The sequence below is a fragment of the Ochlerotatus camptorhynchus genome, unplaced genomic scaffold (assembly GCF_037179485.1).
Source record: "Ochlerotatus camptorhynchus isolate MF236.1 unplaced genomic scaffold, CSIRO-AGI_Acam_v1.1 ptg000141l, whole genome shotgun sequence".
NCBI lineage: Eukaryota > Metazoa > Arthropoda > Insecta > Diptera > Culicidae > Ochlerotatus > Ochlerotatus camptorhynchus.
Window position 1 is genome coordinate 2720169 of NW_027040631.1, and position 21513 is coordinate 2741681.

At 40.0% G+C, this 21513-nt stretch overlaps 1 protein-coding gene across 4 annotated transcripts in view; it reads left to right on the forward strand.

Moving 5' to 3' along the window:
* scrib (scribble) overlaps positions 1-19986 on the forward strand; it is a 222173-nt gene extending 202187 nt beyond the window's left edge. For 2 of the 4 annotated variants that reach the window (XM_065221296.1, XM_065221298.1), the window contains 5 exons: positions 3476-3793; positions 3865-4087; positions 4367-4561; positions 18182-18778; positions 18845-19986. In XM_065221296.1, the coding sequence (XP_065077368.1) occupies positions 3476-3793; positions 3865-4087; positions 4367-4561; positions 18182-18778; positions 18845-19330 (1819 nt within the window). In that variant the 3' untranslated portion in view covers positions 19331-19986. The remainder of the gene's footprint in view (positions 1-3475; positions 3794-3864; positions 4088-4366; positions 4562-18181; positions 18779-18844) is intronic. The other 2 variants (XM_065221295.1, XM_065221297.1) reach the window with 2 other exon arrangements.
* Positions 19987-21513: the final 1527 nt, after the last annotated feature.

Sequence of the window (21513 nt, forward strand, 5' to 3'; positions counted from 1 at the left end):
ACGAGAAGCTTCAATCATAACGCAAAACGAACGGTTCGTAAGGTAAGATTTGAACCACGAGATGAAGGATCCAGACACTTCGAGTTTCTCAAGCTTGCTCTAAAGAATGTTGAGGTCTACTGGGTCAAATGCAGCCTTGAGATCAGTGTAAACAGCGTCGATTTGTCCGCCAGAGTCCATGGTCCGAATGCAGAGCGACACGAATTCGGTCAAACTGGTTGTAACTGACCGTTTTCGGTAGAATCCATGCTGAGTCGTGGAGATGTAATTTTTACAAGAGCTGAAGAGCGTTGAAGAGCGTCGATACAGGAATCTGTTGTATTTCCTATAGTCGTTACTTTTGCGGTTGAACTCCTGCTTCGTAATGTACGAACGATTTTGGCAGTATCTTCGTAGCGATTCAGTCCTATACCGTTTCAGTCGACGCAAGTGACCGTTAGACCACGGTGGCTTTGGTTCGAGGCGGGCAATAGGTACAAATTCAGCCATGATATCCCAAATCATTTGACTGAAATAGTCAACGGCATCGTCAACACATCCAGTTAATTCTAATGGTCGCCAGTCGATACAGGAAATAGCAGCACTAATCGCAACATAGTCGGTTTGACGAAAATCCAGTGTTCCATTATTTTCGGAATAATCCTCAAAAACAAACAAACAAGGTCTAGAAAGCGAGCATTCCATTCGATGCACCATTAAAGCGAAACCGTCGATAAGCGTTGAACTAGCACCCGATAGAACCGATTGAGGCTCAACCTGGAAAGACCCATCGTACGACTTACTCCACCTGAGCAAAGGCTTGTTTCCTAGGCATATTAAAAATGTATGGTTAGATCGCTTGTTTATCGTGTATTTCGTAAAACTTTTCGTTGTCGTCGGTGCCGGGTCTGAATAGTCATAAAAACTTGAGTAACGCTATAATGTGATATGAGGGGCTCGGTGGCCTTAGAGCAACCGGTTTTGCTTACTGAGCAGAACATCATGAGTCTAATCTCAAGCCCATCCACATTCAAGATTCGTCAATCGTTTTATTTGTTAACATGACTACATGGTAATAACAGCAATTCGATTATTAAAAAGGAGCTCGTCTGCTTAGTGGCAAACCTTTTTGCTTACTGAGCAGAAGATGGGTGGGTTCAATCCCAGGCTCCTCCGCGTTATATGATCGTTAGGACATCAATTCATGGGGCCTCCCTTAGCTCAGTCGGTAAAGGCGTAGCTACAAAGCAAGACCATGCTGGAGGTGGCTGGGTTCGATTCCCGGTCCGGTCTAGGAATTTTTCGGGTTGGAAAATTTCTCGACTTCCCTGGGCATAGAAGTATGATTGGACTTGCTACACAATTATACCAATGCAAAAATGGTACAGGCATCGAAAGCTCTCAATTAATAACTGTGGAAGTGTCTCTAGAACACTTAGTTGAGAGCACGCAATAAGCTAATATGCGATATGCAATAAGCTTGAAATGCGAAGAAGAAGAAGAATAAGAAGGACATCAATTCAGCTTATCGTTTACCAAAACGAAACCTGCTGCAATCCCAACCCTATTACCCAATATCCCAGTGATTCTTCTTGGAAGTGCAGAGGTGTTCTCGGCTTCCATCAAAGCGAGAGTCACGTCGACACATTCCTACCCATTCCTTTCTTGATCTGCGTTCAGGCACGGCCGGCGCTGATATTGCCTAGTTTGAGATCACCAGTTTTTACACATTGAGGAAGTTTGCTAGTCCCAAGCATCGTCTATTGGTTCTCTGTGTAAATACAGCTGGTCTGGCAATAACAGAGTAGCAACCATGGGCGGTCAATCATGCTCATGCTCATGCTTTGCTCTAAGCAAAGGCTTGTTTTCTAGAATGAGATGTAGAAAAAAATGAAGGCATTGTTTACAAGATCCAATATTTAATTTCTACGAAACCTTTTTTTCAAAAACTCAAACATCTTCAAAAAATTAAAATTTAGGATTCTGTTGTTTTCAATAACCCTGCTCATACAGAGGTAAGGAAAAATTACGTGTCCGAGGAAATACTTAGTTCTTCACTTTTCAAAATTCGGTCTAAGGATTCATTCGACCTAATGACCCATTCGGTGGCATTCGGCCTAATGGCCCTACACCGTTTTGTACAGCTTGTAAAACCATTTCCCCCCCATACAGTAATGACCCGATTTTGTCAGCCCCATTTTTGAAAACCTTTTCTAATGTTCTACGAAACCTGTGCGCTTTTTCAGTGGTCTTAATGTACCAAAGTGTACCTTAAACATCCATCTTGAAGATGAATGAGAAAGATTTGGAATAACGATTATGTGAAATTATTAAAAAATAAAAGTCTGATGCACGGAGGGGCTGACAAATTCGGGTCATTAATGTAGTATGTCAAACGACTGCTATACCAAATGACCATTATTTCAAACGGGATAGACATTGTGCCAGCATTTTGCAGCAGTCTGCAAATAACGTCAAAAGGTGCGACGTGTTTTTGTCCGACCAGCAAAAGTTTAAGTTCGACCCTAAACACTGTCACCTAGTAGTTAGTCGCTGAAAGGCAATTAGATAGTTCAGTCAATGCATTACAAACCGGATCGACAGCCAAACTCTAGGTATATCTCTGCAATTTACTTAAAACCGAAACACTACCCCCCTACCTAGTGTGATAGTCGTGTCACAGTCAAGTCAGTCAGTGAGTCAATTATTGTTGAGTAGGTTAGATCAAATATTTAGGTAAAACAGGAAACACTTCCACGTGTACAGTTCAAAGAAGAAGAAGAACAAGTTCAATATACCCCCTAATGTCATGTTACTGGAGATAAGGCCAAATATTTACGGAAAAGTAGTTAGATAAGGTTAGTTTTACGGCGGCAGCAGAACCATTCGGCTCACATTTGTGCAAACCTTTTATTTAAGTGATTGATGAATTCACAATAAATCTTTACCCCAATTGTAAATACATTCGTGAATCTGTTTTTGCTAGTTTTCTCTATTTTCCTTCCAAACTGTTCTGAGTAAGTTGTGGTTTTCTTTACTTTACTTCTTTTGTCTCATACTTTTCATTCGTGGTGGTTTGCGGCTAATTTCACAAGTCTTTCATTATCTCTTCACTTTTCACTTCAAGCACAAGTTTGAATTTGGTTTTTGTGTTTTTGGGTAAATGGGTTTACTGGAATTTTGTATATTTTTTTTTTGTGATGTGTGGTCGCACTTGGCTTCAAGCTGTGGTATTTAGTATGGTTTCTCCCCTCTGTCCCCTAGTAACCGCCACATGTTTACTGTTTATACAAATATGTTCATCAGAAATTCAACCATTTCTGCGTGAAAGCAATGCGTCAATTCCTTTCTCTATCTCTTCATTTGTTTTTTTGTCCAATATTTCCGTTGTTGTTGTTGTACTCCTTCTGCGAATCGATTCCAAACAACAAACAAACGAACACATTACATTTACTACTGCTCACAAACATAATGCAAACCCATGACACAAAAATAGACCCGACATCATTAACAATTCCCCACCGACGACGACGACGACGACGACGAGCATCACAACCAACGTCGGCACATCACCCATCATCGCAACCCATCCGACGACGATCGTTCACGAGGAGCACCAGCACCTGGAAAGGACGCCGGTGTTGGGACGTCCCCCCGGGTTGGTGGTTGGCCAAGGTTCATCGCCGAAAACGACTCCGATCAGTCGAATCCCCATCCGAACGGCCAATGCAGAAAAACGGGCCCGCGCCAACGATATGCTTCCACCGGAGTACGACGAAACGAAGCTGAGTCCCTCGGAAATTCGAGCCTTAAGGTAAGCTGCTTCACCTTCACCTATACAAGCTTCAAGCAATCAAACTCCTAAATCCTTCTTTTTTTTTGCAGGGCGCAAAAACGAGCTGCTTGGCGACAAGCACGTCTCAAATCGCTGGAAAACGATGCCCTGCAAGCGCAAATCATGATCCAAACCATGAACGCAGCCACCGTGCAAGAAGACGCTTCCGGTAATCCAACCGTACTGCATCTCCGATCGGACCACCACGATCATCACCACCATCGTCACTATCCGACCATTGCGGAGCACACCGTCAGCAGTAGTGATGAACAGGTGAGTCTCTTTGCACGGGTGTTCCTTCTACCTCTAATCCGATTTAGTTTGACGTTAGACTTAACCAAACGCTAACTCCGATTTATCGCTAATTGTTTTACCTCTCCCATTTTTTTTTCTGAAACCCTCAATAACGATTAACTCCCATGTTGATAATGTGTATGTGTGCCATTGCACCGATCACACGGTAAAACATTCATATCTATCTGAATCACACAAACACACACACACACCCACCCCGTAAAACTCACAACCAAAAAACAACACCCCCGCGAGAAGCAGTATCCACCAATTTCCCGAAAGCCGATTCGTTTCCCCCGGATAGCGGTCAAGTCGAAGGCAACCGGGCAGGAACGGGTCGTCCGCGAGACGGAGACGGTCCTCGGGGAGAAGGTGATCCAGCAGCGCACGGAAGAGCTTCCCGGCGGGGGCCTGCGGACGATCGAATACGTGGAAAAAGTCATCGAGACGGAGGTTAGCGCGAGTGTTGGCTGATTGTCTCATCTGGATTGTGTCGGAATCTTGTTTGTTACACGTGTTTCACCTTCTTTCGTAGAGCGTTTATTTTAGCAGCACACGTTCACGGAACTGGAATGTTGTAGCACCGTTGTTATAGTTTTTTTTTTGCTGGCCAAATAGACTTGTGGTTTTTAGTGATTTAGTTTTTCGTTGCTTCTGCAAATGTTGTCGCTTAGTAGAATTTTAGAGTTGCACAATCGTTTTGGGGAAATGTACTCTCTCTCGGGTGTTTGGCAATTGTTGAAAGTCCGTGAAACTCCAGGACGTTGCGGAATTTCCGAAGCGAAAGTTCCTGAAGCTAGAATTGTGCCTGATGGATATTAAAAGACGCTTTCAAATTCTTTATTCCAGGTGCTTGAAACCTAAAGACCTCTCTAAATCTCCGGGAAACTCCGTTTGATTGATATTTTTCAAAATATTGTCAGCTCCTAGAACTAGGGATGGATCGCTCTTTTGGGACTTTTTCATTACTTCTTAATACATAGGGGAGGAGGGGCATAGTGAGCATCCCGTAGTTTGGCCCTGGATCTCTAGCTGCATGAAACAAAAATCAACTGGCAGTAGGTTCAATATCATTATGATAATGATCCTACCACCAACCAATTTGTTCCGAACGGCCGGAAGTCCAAGCTGGTGCACGGGATGCTCACTATGCCCCACCTGTTCACTATGCCCCTCTTACCCCTACGTTAAATCAAATTGAATTTTCAGTTAACCCATCTTAAAGTGTAGTGTAGTGCAGTTAATCTCCCTATCAAAATTCAAAATTTCCGCATCATAGAGACACACTCTGTATTTTCACTGAAGGTTCACTTCAGTGCGCTCTCGACCCGAGCAAAGTCGGTCAACAAAATGAAAGCTCAGTGTTCACTCGGCTGTCGACAAAAGCAGGCCACTCTCGATGTGTGCTACGCGATCGTCTGTTTCCTCGGCAGCAACCATTGTGTGGTCCTCCTCATTGTTCTTCATCAGCAGTTCTTTCGGTCGATGCGTCGTCGACTTTGGAAAGCAACCGTTTCGTGATGAGTGTGTGAGTGCTGACCACGTTTTGTGTCCATTGCTGCAATGGACGCGCTCTGACCCTCGTTGGCATACAACAATTTTCCATACAATGAAACTACTGGAAGCGGCTCCAGTTCTGATGGAGGAGGCTTTTTGGATAGCGGAAGATAAAGTGTTTATTGTGTTGTACCTTTTGACTATAGTTTTAAGATGTATTGTATAGTGACCAAGAATCCTCGGCTCTGTAAAGTTAATTCGGTTGAGCCTTATCAAATAAATTATTAAACAAAAAAAAAAAAAATGAAAGCAAATCGATAATAAAGTTTGCTGTTCCAATCATAATGAAAACACGTTTTGATTTTAATTGTCGAAATAAGTTCAGTTTTTAAATGAAAACAACTAACTTCAAGTTCTACTGTTAACGTCTTGTTGAAAATTGATTTAGCGATTATTGCCTAATTGTTTTTTTTGCAACACATTTTAGGTCATTCATTCGTGATTTTTGTCCGGAGCAACTCGGTGGCAACTTGAAAACTCCCGTATATTGCCATTGTACCCCGGAAATTTGCTGTTGGTGGTTCTGTCAAACTCACACATTTCAGAAGTGTTATCTGAATAGGGCGAATTCGGAAATGATGTACTGTAAATTAAATTAAAGTTTAAAATGCATCTTATTGTCGCACGGCCGCCAAATACGCGACGTCCGGCGACAAAACTAGTATTAGCGACATAGAAACTCCAGTGATCCAAGCGACTGATATCGGTTTGATTCTCAGTAGTATGTACAATACATATTCAGTTTATGAAACTTTTTTTATTTGGTGTATCGCATGTATTTGAGCAGTACAGAACCAGAAGTATATGATTAGTAAAACAAAAATGAATGATTGTCATCGTCAAATTGTTTTGCTTCCTATGTCTCACAGCATAAATTTCTGCTCACAACACTCTTTTTGACGTCCTCCTATTCACCACGAGTGATTAAATCGATCGCTAAGTTTCTATTAAAAAGGCGTATAAAAACAATTTTGTTGTTTTTTTTGTTGTGGATATAATTCTTAATGCCTTCAAAGTTTTTGGCATGTTCCTCAAGCCAGCGTTTTAAATAAATGTCTATGCACATTACCTGATCTCCGAGAAAGGCAGTTAACAGATCTGTAGAAAATATCATACGGCATTAGGAAAGTTCTTAGCACTTCAGGGCAGGAACTTGAGGGAAGTTCCAAAAATTTTCGGAAATTCCATCGAATTTCAAGAAAATCTCAACGCTAATTTCAAGGAAAATCCAACGGGTTTCAAGGAAATTCGACCGAAGTTTAAGGAAATTCCAACGAAGTTTAAGGAAATTCCTACGAATTTCAAGAAAATTCAAACGAATTTCAAGAAACTTCCAATGAATTTCAAGATAATTGCAATGAATTCAATAAAATTCTAGCGTACTCAACCCAATTCCAACAATTTCATGGAAATGACAACAATTGCAAGGAAATTTCAAAAATTTCACGAAAATTAATACGAATTTCAAGAAAACTTCATTGAATTTCAAGAAAATTCCTCAAACTTTATAGAAAATAACTAAGAATTTCAACAAAATTCAATGGAATGTTATGGAAGTTCCATCAATTTTCAAAGAACTTTCAACGAACCTCAAGGAAATTCTTCTTCAAGAATTTTAAGGAAATTTCATGGATTTTCAAGCAATTTCCAACGAATTACAAGAAAATTCAAACAATCAATTTAAGGAAATTCCAGCGAATTTCAAAGAGATTCCAACGAATTTAATGAAATTCGAACAATTTAAAGGAAATTATATCAATCTCGTGAAAATTCCTACGACTTTCTAGAAAATTCCACCGAATTTCAAATGTATTACACAAAATTTAATGCAAATTCCTATGAATTTCAAGAAAATTCTATCAAATTTTACGGAATTTCCATTGAATTTCAAAGAAAGTTTAACGATCTTCGAGATCACGAAAGAATTTCACGAAAGTCCGCAGAATTTTAAGGAAATTTCTATGAATTTTAAGGAAAATCCTTCGAATTTAGAAAAAATTCCAATGAATTCAGTGGAATTCCAACATATTTAACCAAATTCCAACAATTTCATGGGCATCCCAACAAATTCATGGAAATTTCAAAAAAATCAAGAAGATTCATACCGATTTCTAGAAAATTCCACCGAATTTCAAGGAAATTCCACAAAATTTAAAAAAAAAATCTTAAGAATTTCCAGAAATTAAAAGTTCTATCAAATTTCAATGAAATCCCGACGAACTCCAAGGAAATTCATACGAATTTTAATGAAATGTCATCGAATTACAAGCAATTTCCAACGAATTTCAAGAAAATTAAAACAATTTTCAAAGAAATTCTATCAAATTTTATGGAAATTCCATCGAATTTCAAGGACATTTCTATGAATTTCTAGGAAACTCCAACGAATTTCAAGGAAATTTTAACGAGAATCATGGAAATTCCAACAAATTTCGAGGAAATTCCTACTATCTCATGGAAATTCCTACGAATTTCAAGTAAATGCCTACGAATTTTAAGGAAATTCCTATGAATTTCAAAGAATTTCCAACAAATTTCATAGAAATTTCACGAATTGTAAGAAAATTCCACCAAATTTCAAGGAATTCCAACTATTTCATGGAAATTCCTACAATTTAAGGAAATTCTAACAATTTCAGCTAAAGTTTTTGGCATGTTCCTCAAGTCAGCGTTTTAAATACAAGTCCATGCTCAATTTTATCAGGATATTTCGATGGATGTTTACTGCATCCTGCTCTAAAATAAGTCCTGATTGTTACAAAAAAAAACATGTTGATGAATGTTGCCGATGCTCATTATGATTCTATTTTCAAGCCGTTCGTAATATGTATTTCCAAACGTTGAAATTTTTGTGGTGATTAATGAGTTTGCATATCAGAAGCTAGGGCAAGCCTAAATAATCGTACAACACTCTGAAGGTTGATTATATTCAAGAGCAAAATAAAATACAAGACAGCAACGTTTTTTGTTGCCATTCGATTACATCGAACCTCCATCAATCGGTTTCAATTCATTTGGATTTATTTCATTTCACCACGAAAATCATAAATTCGTGCTTGCCTGTTATTTGACATCCACACATGGGCAAACAAAAACTTGATTTCCCATAGAAAAATTCCATTACGGCGGTGAAGGACAATCCCTTTGTTTACGTTGTGTGGCGACATCTACTATTTGCAAGTGGGTACGTGAAACTAAGGTTATCTGTCACCTTGCCGGGGACTTGGTCCGGAGTGAGATTTGAACTCAAGTCTTTCAACGTGAGAAGCATGGATGCTAACCATTTACGCCAGGCCCTTATTCAGTTAAATATTATGAATGCAAAATTAGCAATCAAATTGATTTCATTGAAAGCAGGATTAGCTTTGCTCGGGGAGTGCACCTTCAGTGAAAACACAAAGTGGGGCGGTGAGGAAAGTTTATATTTTGATAGGGAGATTAATAGCATTAAACTATCTATTTTGCGATGGGTTAACTGAAAATTCAACTGGATTTTACTTACGTTAGCATCCTATAATAAAAAGTAATGAAAAAGCCCCAAAAGAGCGATTCCAAGTGTTGCCGGAATTTCCAAAATTTTCCATTTTAGAAACACCGACCACCCTTAAAATTCACTGAACCGGGATAGATCGGTAATCAAAAACAATCGGGAAAAACGAGGATTTCTCATGTCACAAAATTTAGAAAATTTCTCCATTTCTTACCTTGGAATTCTCCTCAGAATTCCCTTAATATCAGGATTATCAAGGAATTTTCCTCATGATTCTCCTGTTCTAAAGTACTGTCCAAAAATCACCTTGTAATTCACACCAAAATTCTCAAAATACACACGATTTTTTTTATAATCAGGGTAACGTCTAGAAACCGGAAATCGAATTCCGACGCTATTTTGAAATCAAAAAAATATGGGTATTCAGAACGGGAATGACACGCAGATGCCGAAAATCGATGTTAGACGCCATCTTGAAATCCAAGATGGTGACTTCTGGTTTCAGAAGTTCTTCGCCATCTGAAATCAAATCCTAAGAGCTTTTGGCGCCATGTGAGAGAATGCTCAAAGAAAGGAAAGCGGACTACCCTCAAGTATGACGAACGGCGTAGTGGAAGTGAACTCTATCGTGGGTATTGCCGACTTGTTTCGCACACAATGCAGCAGTGTTTTCAACAACGAACGACTCAGCACTCAGGATGTAATTGCTGCATCTAGTAACGTCTCTCCCTCAACCTTCTCCAGCCATCCATTTTCTATCACCATTCGAAATGGTTATTTCAGCCGGGAGGCAGCTAAAATCTTCAACGGATTCCGGTCCAGATGGCGTACCGTCGTTAGTCCTCAAACGCTGCCTGACTGCTCTCGCGACACCTCTAGCCAACGTTTTCAATCTCTCCTTGATGTCTGGCCTTTTCCCAGCTTGCTGGAAAGAGTATTTCGTGTTTTCAATCCACACGAAAGGCTGCAACAGGACTGTTTCAAACTACCGTGGAATAGCTTCGTTAAGTGCTACCTCCAAACTTGTTGAGTTGATTATACTCGAAAAATTGGTTCAAAGTTTTGGACACTGTATCTCGACGGATCAGCATGGTTTCATGCCTAAGCGTTCCACGACGACCAATTTAGTTACGTTCACTTCGCTCATCATTCGTGAAGTAGAACGTGGCCATCAAGTAGATACCATCTACACAGACCTCTCCGCAGCTGTTGACAAATACGACAGGATAGGTGTTCACGATGGCCTGCTTACTTGGCTCCACTCCTACCTAACTGGTCGAAACATGTCTGTCAAGATTGGAGACTATGTTTCTTCATTCTTCCCCGTGACATCCGGCGTTCCTCAAGGTAGCCATTTTGGGCCATTTCTGTTTCTGTACATGAATGACGTCAATATCATCCTGAAATGCCTTAAACTATCGTATGCGGATGACCTGAAACTCTACTTCGTGATAAAAGAAACTAGTGATGCCATCTTCTTGCAGCAACAATTGGAAGTCTTCGCTGAGGGGTGTCGTATTAATCGCATGAGACTGAATGTCTCGAAATGCTCTGTAATTTACTTTGGCCGCAAGTGTTCGTTTCTTCACCATGACTTCACCCTGACGGGCATAAATTTGAAACGTGAATCGACTATCAAGGATCTCGGAATACCGATCGACTCCAAGCTCAGCTTCAACGTAGCAATGGCGAGCTTCGTCGGTAGTAGTATCGACATCAATACCCGCTGCCGTAATCTACGCACCGACAAACCGACATGAATGACCATACAAAGTACCATCACATTTCTGATCAAAGCACAAAACTGACATCTGCCGCCGTGTTCGCGAAAAATGTGTATCCTAGCCACGAACACGCATACAAAATTTGTGAGTTGGTTTGTGTCTAATCTATTCCGGGCAACTAATTTTTATCTAGATAACAAATTTCTATGGTTTTGACAGATGGAATCGCTGCACATTTGAATCCGCCGTTATGGATTCTCGATCAAGAGTTAATTTTAAGTTTCATGTCGGTTTGTCGGTGATCTACGATCGCATGCTTTCCTGAACAGCCGCCTCTCACGAACCAACTACGGAAGGAGTGAGCCCATGTTGAGGATGTTTCGCATCTTTAACAGATGGTACAATTTATTTGACTTCCCGTTTTAGAAATAAGTACAATTTCAAGAGTATTTTATGTTAATTTGTTTAGAATAAGTACACTGTCGTTAGGGTGAATATTTTACCTGTTGACCATAACATAAATTAATAAATGTGAATATTTTCGCAATCCCAGTAACGTTTAGGGGCCCGAAATCGATGTTTGATGCCATTTCAAAATATAAGGTGGTGACTTAGGTTCAGAACGCCGCTGGGTCGTCTGTGTCTCCTTGAACAATTTTACCACACGGGACACGGCTGAATTGTCGATTCCAAACTGTTTCACGATCCACCTGTGGGGCTGGCCTGGATTGACGACCGACCGCTGCCATAATTGTTTGTCGAAGCACTTCTTGCTTGGAAGCCATCTCGATAACCACAAGACAGATTGTGGCGAGATTTTGCACATGTAAACATTACACTCTAAACTAAAAATTCCATCAATTTTTACCCATGCAATAAAAAGTTATACACAAAAGAAAGTGCAATCCAAACAACTATGCGTTCATCTGTCAAATGACAGTTGTAACGCCAGGTCAAACCGCTTTTTTCATCAGCACCTCATGTTGACGACTTCACACACGGACAATGAGAAAGACTCAAATTTGAGTTTAGTTAACTCATAAATCACATGAAGGGCAAGACTCAGCGATGAGTAAATTTGCTTCATGTTTGTCAAGCTTAGAACATAAGAAAAGTCGAGGGGGACGACTCTATCTACGATGCAGAAAAGATTGTGTTTTGCTGTGGCTAGCTGCAGATAGAAGGAAGATTTATGTCGATTTTGAAGATTTCCTGCAAAAAGATGACGCACGATGCAAGTAGATGCGATAAATGAAAGATGATTTTTCGAAGATTGATTCGCTAGTGTGAGATTTTTTGAGCATCTAGAATTGAGATTTAGATGTGTCGCCCCCCTCGAGAAAAGTAAAGATTGGATTCACTCAGTCTATTGGTACTTCTCCTCGACTGAGTAAAATATTCGTCAATTTTCCACATTTTTCTGCAGATTTTTAAGGTTTTCCACAGGAAAACATGAGGCATTTATTCATCACTGAGTTCCTGCACTTTTAGCGATTGTAAGTGAACTAAACTCAAATTTGGGTCGTTCTCATTGGCCGTGCATGACGCGAAGTCCCGTCCGTCAATTCACGTTGAGCCAGCGCCGGTGGTGTAGTGGTAAGCGTGACTGCTTTCTAACACCCCGATGGGTCTGGGTTCAATCCCAGCCGAGGTCGGTGGGATTTTTCTGAGGCATAAAAATCTCTGGTCAAGTCTTCCTTCGGAAGGGAAGTAAAGCCGTTGGTCCCGGCCCATGTGTGTTGTGAATGGGTGCGATATCCTACGCAGGTGTGGAAGCTGCCTTCCTGCACATTCGATTGCCGTCAATGGATGGCAATCGATGTCCGTCAGTGATTGGCACTAGATTGCGGGACAGAGACCGACGTTAAATAAAGAAAAGAAGAAGAAGAAGAAGATTTCTCGTTGACGGCTTCAGCTTTTCACGGATTTTTCAGAAAGGAGCAGCCCGCGTATTTTCGCGCACTACAGAATGATACTTGATGGAATTTGTCATAAGAGTAAAGGGCTACAGTAACCAATTTTGATGGGATTCAAATTTAACGCAGATGCAGCAAGCTTCCGTCGCTTCATGTGTCATCGTCAACGTTGGCGAAGGAGTTCGTCTGTCAAATAATAACGCTGCGTCTGTCCGTCAATTTTGATCAGATTCAAATTTGACGCTGACGGTGACGCAACTTCGTGGGTCCCGCTTCCCACTTCGATAGCCTTTTATCGCTGACTGACTGCAGCCGTCTACTTTGTTGATTTAAAATTTTAAATTTTTTTTAGGAAGGCTGTGACATTTCTGTAATGTTGTGAAAACTCGAAATTTATTTACCTATTCGTGTAAAATTTCATATAATCAAATCTGAAATGGTCGTAAAAAGATTTCCATTTTCATCGATCTAGAATCTAGGATGCTGATTGTCCAGCTATCCTGGTACGTTAATGTCAATAACATTTTTTATGGCTATTATGGTAATTGTTTTCCTTATCCTTTCTTTTGGCATCCGCACTAAATCAGCAGCCCACTGTAGTCTACTGTACGTTATTAGCTTAAGAATATCTGCTTCATTGTAAACATTGATTCATGACTAAAACTAAGCAATTGTAATTGAAAAATACTTAAATGTGTAGTATAACAAAATGAGTGTGAACAGTTTAAGGGTTTTCTTTATTTTTGTGATTGGCAAATCTGAGCCTACACTCAAAAAATTCCACACGTCATCATCATGTGTCTCACACTTAATTTTGCGCTTATTGTGAAACACATCCATTTCATGTGTGAATCTTATGCTATGAATCATGCCTGAACACTATGGATTTGAATTGTGACACACTTGGATTCTATGTGCCTCATTTGGTGATATCAATAGCTTAACACATAATAGTTCAATATTCTGCTTTACCGACTTCTACTTTACCGACTCTAAAAATGAATCGACAAATATATAAACAAAACTGCCAGAGGCCAGAGCTTTCACATATCTTTTGAATGGGTCTGATTTGGGATTCGGTCATGGACTGTTGGGGTGTGCTGCTGCTGGAGTCTTCATTCGATCTCACTGTGCCACGGTTGTTCTCATATATGAGGCGGGTTGATTTGATAGGATAAAGTCACAACTCTTGTTTTCAATGTTTACCTTTCTGAGCAAGCAATTCACATCGCATTGAAATGCAAAACACATTAAATCCATCTGTTTTGAACAGTAGTGTGATTCAATGTGCAATACACTTGAATAGATAGTGAGAGATTTTCAACATTTCAAAATTTGAAACATTATAAATTAACGTGTATAACACATTGAACCAAGGTGAAATACACTTAAAGTAAATGTGATTGTACATTTAAAAAATCAAGTGTTTAAACACTTCGATCAAACGTGTGGAATTTTTTGAGTGTAACCTATGTGTCAACGTACAAGTGCACTTGTATTCAGAATTAGCTAAATTGTCAGTTATGTCATGCCTATTTTGAGTCCCTGTAATCATTATGGGTTTACTTTTAGACCATGTCAACCTATTTTCGAGATACCTTACTAAATGATTCAGAATTTAAGACATGGGTTAAGCGAGTTGAGAAAAAGCCAAACTACGCATACTGTTCGCTATGCACATGTGAGTTTTCTCTCAGTAATATGGGTAAACAAACTCTAAAAAGTCACATGATAGGTAAAAAGCATTTTGAAAATAGTGCTTCCATCACTGGATCAATCTTAAACTACGATTTTTCGACATCTAAAAAGGATGTTGATAAAGCTGAGCCAGTTCCTAAATCTTCCTAAAGATACTTTAAAGGAGATCCTTAAATTTCAGAGAACGTCACCGGAAACTTTTAAGAAGTTCAAAGTACTTCAGATTAGCTTGATCTAGAGGTCTTTGAAGAATTTCAGTGAATTTAAGCGCAGTTCCCATAACTTTAGTCCAGAGTTTTGGAGCAGTTTAAAGATTTATAAGTGTGAGTTTGGAAAAATTCCGGATACTTCCATGACGTGCTGAAAAAAAATCGAGAACCCTTACGATGTTCCGAGGATTTCAGGGAAGTACAGAGACCTTTAGAGAATTTATGAAAACTTTAGAAATATTTCAGAAACTTCACAGAAGTCCAGTGAATTTCAGGGAGGTTTAAAGGTGTTTACGAGAATTTCGTTTTGTTCAGAGCAGAACTGATGAAGTATTCGGTTTTGATACAGTTGTCATTCTTGCCTTCATCCCAAGGAATCGATTCTAATTGAAAGGTCTCGCTCTAAGAGAGTTTATAAAACTTAAGGAAAATGGTGTAAACTTCAAGGCAATTCAATAACATTGTGGGTCCTTATCAAGAATACTGAGAAATGCAGGGCAGTCTAGAGAACTTTACGAAAATTCTGAAATTTTTTGGGCAGTTTTAATAACATCAGGAAAGTCTAGATTATTGAAGAAGCAATGAATTAGTGTCGATAATTTAAAGGCAGTTCCACGAACTTCAGAAAAATCTTGAGAACCTCAGTGGAAATCTTAGAACTAGGGGAATTGGCTCTAATGTTGGCCTATGGATCTAAGATTGGGCCCATCGCTAAAAATTAGCTATTAATCAATTTTATCTAGATGAACGCGTCATTGGGACGGTACTAATGGATATTTTTGGTCGCTATTGAAAATTTAGTCGATTGCTGAATTTTTGTATGGGCCCAAATTAGAGGCATTTAGGCCGACATTACATCCATTTTCCCTATATTAATTATTTCATTTTGATTCCAAGAAAATTGCGGGAGCTTAAGGAAGTTCCAGAAATTTCAGAAAAAGTTCGAAAACTTCACAGAAGCGCAGGGATTTTCAGGAAAATTTCGAGAACTGAAGGGAAAATCCGTAAACGTCAGGAAACTTAATGAACATTAGAAAAAAGCGGGAGCATTTCAAAGAAGTTTTGTACACTCCAAAACTAGGGGGAGTTGAGTTCTATTAGTTTCAGAAAAATAGCGGGAGATTTTAAATAGTTCCCTGATTTTCATTATTGAGGTCTTCACATAAGGTCAGAAGTTCATGGAAGCTTAAACATTTTAAGGACAGTTAAATTAATGTTATGTGTGATGCATCTCCCTTAGCTCAATCGGTATAGGCGCAGCTGCAAAGCAAGACCATGCTGGAACCCGCAATAAGCTAATATGCGATAAGTAATAAGCTTTAAATCCGAATAAAAAGAAGAAGAAGAAGAATAAGAAGAAGAAGAAGAAAAAGACGAAGATCTTTGATGTGAAACATATATCAAATGGACAAGAAAAATGATGGAGGTATATTAATCATTTCCCAGGATGCTTTCAAGAACTGGCTGTGTTGGTGTTAGATTAGATTAGATTCAAGGCAGTACAACAAGCTTCATAAAAACTTTAGAAAAGTTTTGAGAACTTATTATTATTATTAATAAAGTTATAATGAGGCTTTCAGCCTTGGGCTGGTTCGCCTCCATATGAGAACTTAAGGAAAGAACAGAGAACTTCGGAGCAGTTCCGTTGACATTAGAGAAACAACATAGATTTAAAGAAGCTTCGAGAACTTTAGCGAATTGTCTAAACTGTAGAGAGGGTCCATGATCGTTAGGAAAATTTATGAAACTTTAAAAAGTTCGAACAAACGAAGTACAAACGAACTTCCAGGCAGTTTAATTAACTTCAGGAAAATCTTTGGGATCTTTCAAGTAGTTCTGAAGACCTCAGAATAGTCCATTCCATATTCAACGAAGATTTGTCATGGAAATTCACGTGGATTTCTCCTCAGCATTTGCTTTGTATTCTCTTAAATTGAATTATTCTAGAAATTCGATTGGAACGCTTCTCTAAATTCTCTAAAAAATATCACCAGAATACACTTAGAATAATTCTCGCAATTCCATTGAAATTCTCCTCAGTAAGAAACCCTTTGGAAAGATTCTCAGAAATTTCACTGAGTTCATTTCAGATTTCCTTTTGAATCTCACTCCTTCCCTTGGAAATCTACTCACATTGAAAGTCTCCTAAGAATTCATTTACATTTCTCCTCACACATTTCTTAGATTTCTCCTCATAATTTGTTTGGCAAACTCTTCTGGAATTGCTTTCCGAATTTCATTGAAGATGTCCTGGAGTTATTCTCAGATTTAAATGAAATCCTGTTTTTTAACATTCTCAAAAAAAAAACCAAGGACTTGTACTCCGGATTCGTTTTCTCCCACAAACTTCGTGAAATTATCCACAGAATGCACTTGAAATTTTCCTCTGATGTTCACAGGAGTTCTATTCCTCCGAAAATCCCGAGGGTGGCGACTCTATCTACGATGCAGGAAAGATTTTGTTTTGCTGCTGTTGACTGCGCGCACGCTGAGTAGGTTCTGAAGATTTCCTGCACAAAGATGAGGTACGATGCAAGTATGGGCATCGATGGGCATCTAGAATTGAGATTTAGATGTGACGTTCCCCTCGGAAATTCCTTTGAGTTTTCATTAAAATTTACTTTGAATACAATTCAGGGTTTTCTTGAAATTCTACTCAGAACTATCTCAGGCTCCCCATGAAACTCTAAAATTTCTCAGAACTACCTTGAATACAGATTACACTTGATGTTTCTCTCAAAAATGTTTTACCAGAACTCCATGAAATTAGGTCTTTAGAAATTATATAAAATTCCAAGAGCCTTCAAAACTGAGCAACGAATTCTTGAAAATTTCTTGGAAGTATTGTAACTTTTAAGTTCAGAATGTCAAAAACGTGTTCAAATTTCACATTTGTGGGAAATGCGCATATCCCTGAACCAAAAGAAAAACATGTCCATCCTCTGATTTATTTCAATTTATTTGATACTGAAAATCAATCCACTCTGGATCTAAGTTCAATGTGTGAATGGAATTGATTAGTAAAATTAAATGTTTGTATTTTAAAATGCATTCCTTTCTTTCTATCATGGGGAGAAGAGGGTTAATTTTTGATAGAAGGTTGATCTATGATTTCATCATAATCTCAGTGTGAAATAATCCGTTAATAATCCAGCTCAGTCAGACATTGCAATTGCACACCAGCAGCACATTCACCAAAATTTGAACAAATTATGTCGACTAACCTCATCACGCATGCAGCCAACAGTATTAAAATAGATATTCTAACAATTTAACCTTTCACTGTCTAAATATATGGAGATTATAACAAGCAAGCAGACGATCACCGCTTACTAAAATGCAACTAGTTGCCATTTTGTTGCTGAAGCTTTTCCTAGAAAACTGCATGTCCCAGCACGTTGAATTTGGGTTTCGTCAAAAAACCCTTTCCTTTCCGCATCTTTCTCAATGCCTCATTTCCCCTACCTCCCCCCTTTTAGGTGGAAACCATGCGCGAGAAAATCATCATGCTCGAACTGGAAGAACCCTCGTCGGGAAGCAGCAACGAACGGCAACAGCAACCCGCTCAGCAGCAACTGCAGTCTCCTGACTACGATGATGCAACGGAAGCGGCGGATGTTTCCTTGGAGGACGACGATGACGACCACCCCGACGGGGTTCCCGCTCCTCAGCACCCCCACGAGGACGACGATTGCGATAGTGATCCGGAACCGGAGGAAGTCAACCCGCTGCAGACGATTGTGGAGGTGGTCAACCCTGCCGTCAGCGGCGGAGACGGACAGATCAACGATATCATCATCGGACGGTACAACGATGACTGTGCGGATGATTCGTTCGCGTCTGCCTCGTCACCGTCGACGTACGGGACACGTTTTTCGTACGAGGAAGGTCGGTACGAATCGATCAACGACAAGATGAAGAACGTACTGCGGGAGCTGAAACAGAACGAGAAGGTGAGACTGAATCTTTCCAAGAGCATGACTGAGGAAGAGCTGGCGGAACAGGACGAGGATGAGGAGGACGATGAGGTACATGAGTATCAGCTTCATCAGGAGGAGCATCAGCAAGGAGTACATGTGAGTTATTATATTATTATGTAACGCAAGCATGCCATTATTGAATTGAAAACTTTTTTCCACCAGCCGGAGGACGAAGAGGATGAAGAGTTCCGCCACTACGAGGAGAAAACCGGTGCAATCGGGACGGTGTTTATGGTGCGGGAGCGCTTGATCAATGATTTCTACACGCATCAAACCGAGTTGGCAGAAGAACAAAATCAGGGGCAGCAGCAGCAGCAGCAACACCAACGGCTGGACTATTACGATGGGTGTGAAGTGATACAGAATCCTGCGGCGCAAGCTTTCGAAGAGGAGCTCGAAAAGATGCACAGTCTGAGCAAACTGCAGAAGATGACCCTGCATGACGAGAAGCTGAAGGCCGTGTTCTGCGACGACGAAGATGATGAGGAGGACGAAGAAGTGGCAGGCAGTTCGCTCGGTGAGGTAAGTGGTGGAGAACGGAAGAACAACGGTGCAAGTCAGGAGAAACCGAGTGGCATTCCCATTGCTGGTACCAATGGAAATGGCGGGTCGAAGAGGAAAAAACGAAAGGGCAAAAAGAAGAAGTAAGGGGTAGGTGCCTATAGTAGGTAGAGGAAGAGTCCCATCCGTCCTAGATCACAAAACTGAAATCGCGAAGCGATTGATGCTCGAAACAGAGAGAGAGGTTAGTTTGTTTTTTCTTTATTATTTAAGAACTGAACTAAACGACGACGTTTGTTTTTAACTATGTGTCTTCTCGTAGGAGAAAGAGCGACGGTATTTTAATCGCGAAATGAGCACTATTCCATTATCATTATTCCCTTATTAGTTTGGATTTTTTTATCAGTCGATAGCGTTTGAGTGAGGCGACAATAATAAGCAATTTATTTGATTGGTTGAATAAACTTGAACGTAATAGGATGGATGCTATGATAACATTATATTTATTTATCGCTACGCAGTTAAATCAAACGCAATTCCTTAACTTTCCGATGATTGTTTGCAATTTTTTCTAAGTAGGGATAGTCGAACTCGAATAATTAAATCGAAAGCAGCATACAAACAATCGCGAGTGTACTGCATTGGAATAAGCATTACTATCGGATAGTGCTTATCTGCTGCAGCAGCAACCGTAAGCGTAAGTTCAACTAGACTTAGTATACACTATGAATAGTATATATTTACCGTTTCCTCGGTCTATGAAGGAATGGTCGAATCGATCGATAATAGACAACTTAATTGAAGTCAGCCGGCTCCGATTGGATGTCTAAAACTATCCGAATCTCCCGAAGCAAGCGCCACATTTTTTGTTCTGCCAGAGGAGGGACTGAAGGAGTCAGAACAAGCAACACACGGCCGATTAAACCAACTCAAATTTGAGTTTCGTTCACTCAAACTTCAAGGTGACAAGTCATCATAACCGTGAAAACATCGGGATTTTATTTTCACCAGGAAAATAATCTTGTTTCACAGATTTCAACAGTTTTCATATTTCACATAAATGATATTGACACATGTTCCAAAACTAAAAATATTCAAAACTATTCATTCCGTTCTAAGCAACGAGAAATGTGCTGCAAGTTGAACAGAATTAACCTTGAGTAAGGATTTAGTAAATGTATTGCGTATTTATCGTTCTTTCCATGATTTTTGTTGTTGAATTTATTGGATTGACGATAGCGACGTGCTTCGTTGATCGCAGAATCGAGTGAAATTTTACAGGTGAATATGCTGTGGCTAATTACTAAGTCTCTTTCAAGTACACTCACAGGTAGCTAGATAGACCAAATCAATTCCAGCTTAAATAATTTGTTTTAGTAGATAAAAACAATCCAAATGGGTGGAATCTGAGCCAAAAACAAGTCACTCATTGATTTTCGATTCAATTCAGTGAGAACGTTTTACAAATTATTTCAGTTTCTCGCATGTCGAAATGACATGCTAGCAAATTCCTATAACAAAGATTATGGAAATGATGAGTTCTACAATATATTTTTTTGCTTTATTTGTATTGTCTCTAACTAATCACTGCTGTGCGTTTTGGATTTTAAGGTCGCGTACCTTTTCGTTGCTGGGTCTTTATCGGTTGGTGGAGGGAAGGAGGGGGATTTACCTGTTGTGGTTACCATTTCGTTACCGTCTCTGTTCGCATTTCGTGCCGGGTTGTCTCAGATCATTTTGTGTGCCGTGTTGTCGTTGTTTAGTAGTTGCTATTAGGTTTCTCATCGGGGATCTTGTGAATTGTCGTCGCTTTTGGGTGTTGTTTTGTAAGTTCATTTTTGCAACTCTCTGATCTCGCCAGCTCATGACATCGACCCATTTGCCTTTCTCCTTTTGTTTTCCTCAGGAAAGCCCGTGTTTCTTGGTTCCATTAAATCCACCACGCATTCCTTACTGCTCAGTTGACCCAGTTTTTAATGTCTGGTGCTGGTATCTCATCTGTAGCAGCGAGTCCTTTCGAATTGCCGCTAGACTGTCGGCCCGTTCGTTTCCACGGAAACGAAAATTGTATTTTGCTTTGCTACGTTGCGGATTTCCTGAACCCACGGATGACCCTTTGCGCTTCCAAAGCTTTAAGCACGCTGGCAGAATCAGTGACGATGGCTTTCCGTGTAGAATCTACTTCCGTGATGGCCGGATAGATCGCTGCCGCTTCGGCAGAGAAGATGGAAGTCATATCTGGAAGCCTTTATGGAAGTTAAGCTGTGGACCGGAGACCCCGATCCCCACCTTACCGCTAGCCTTCGAGCCGTCCGTGCAGACTAGCTGGT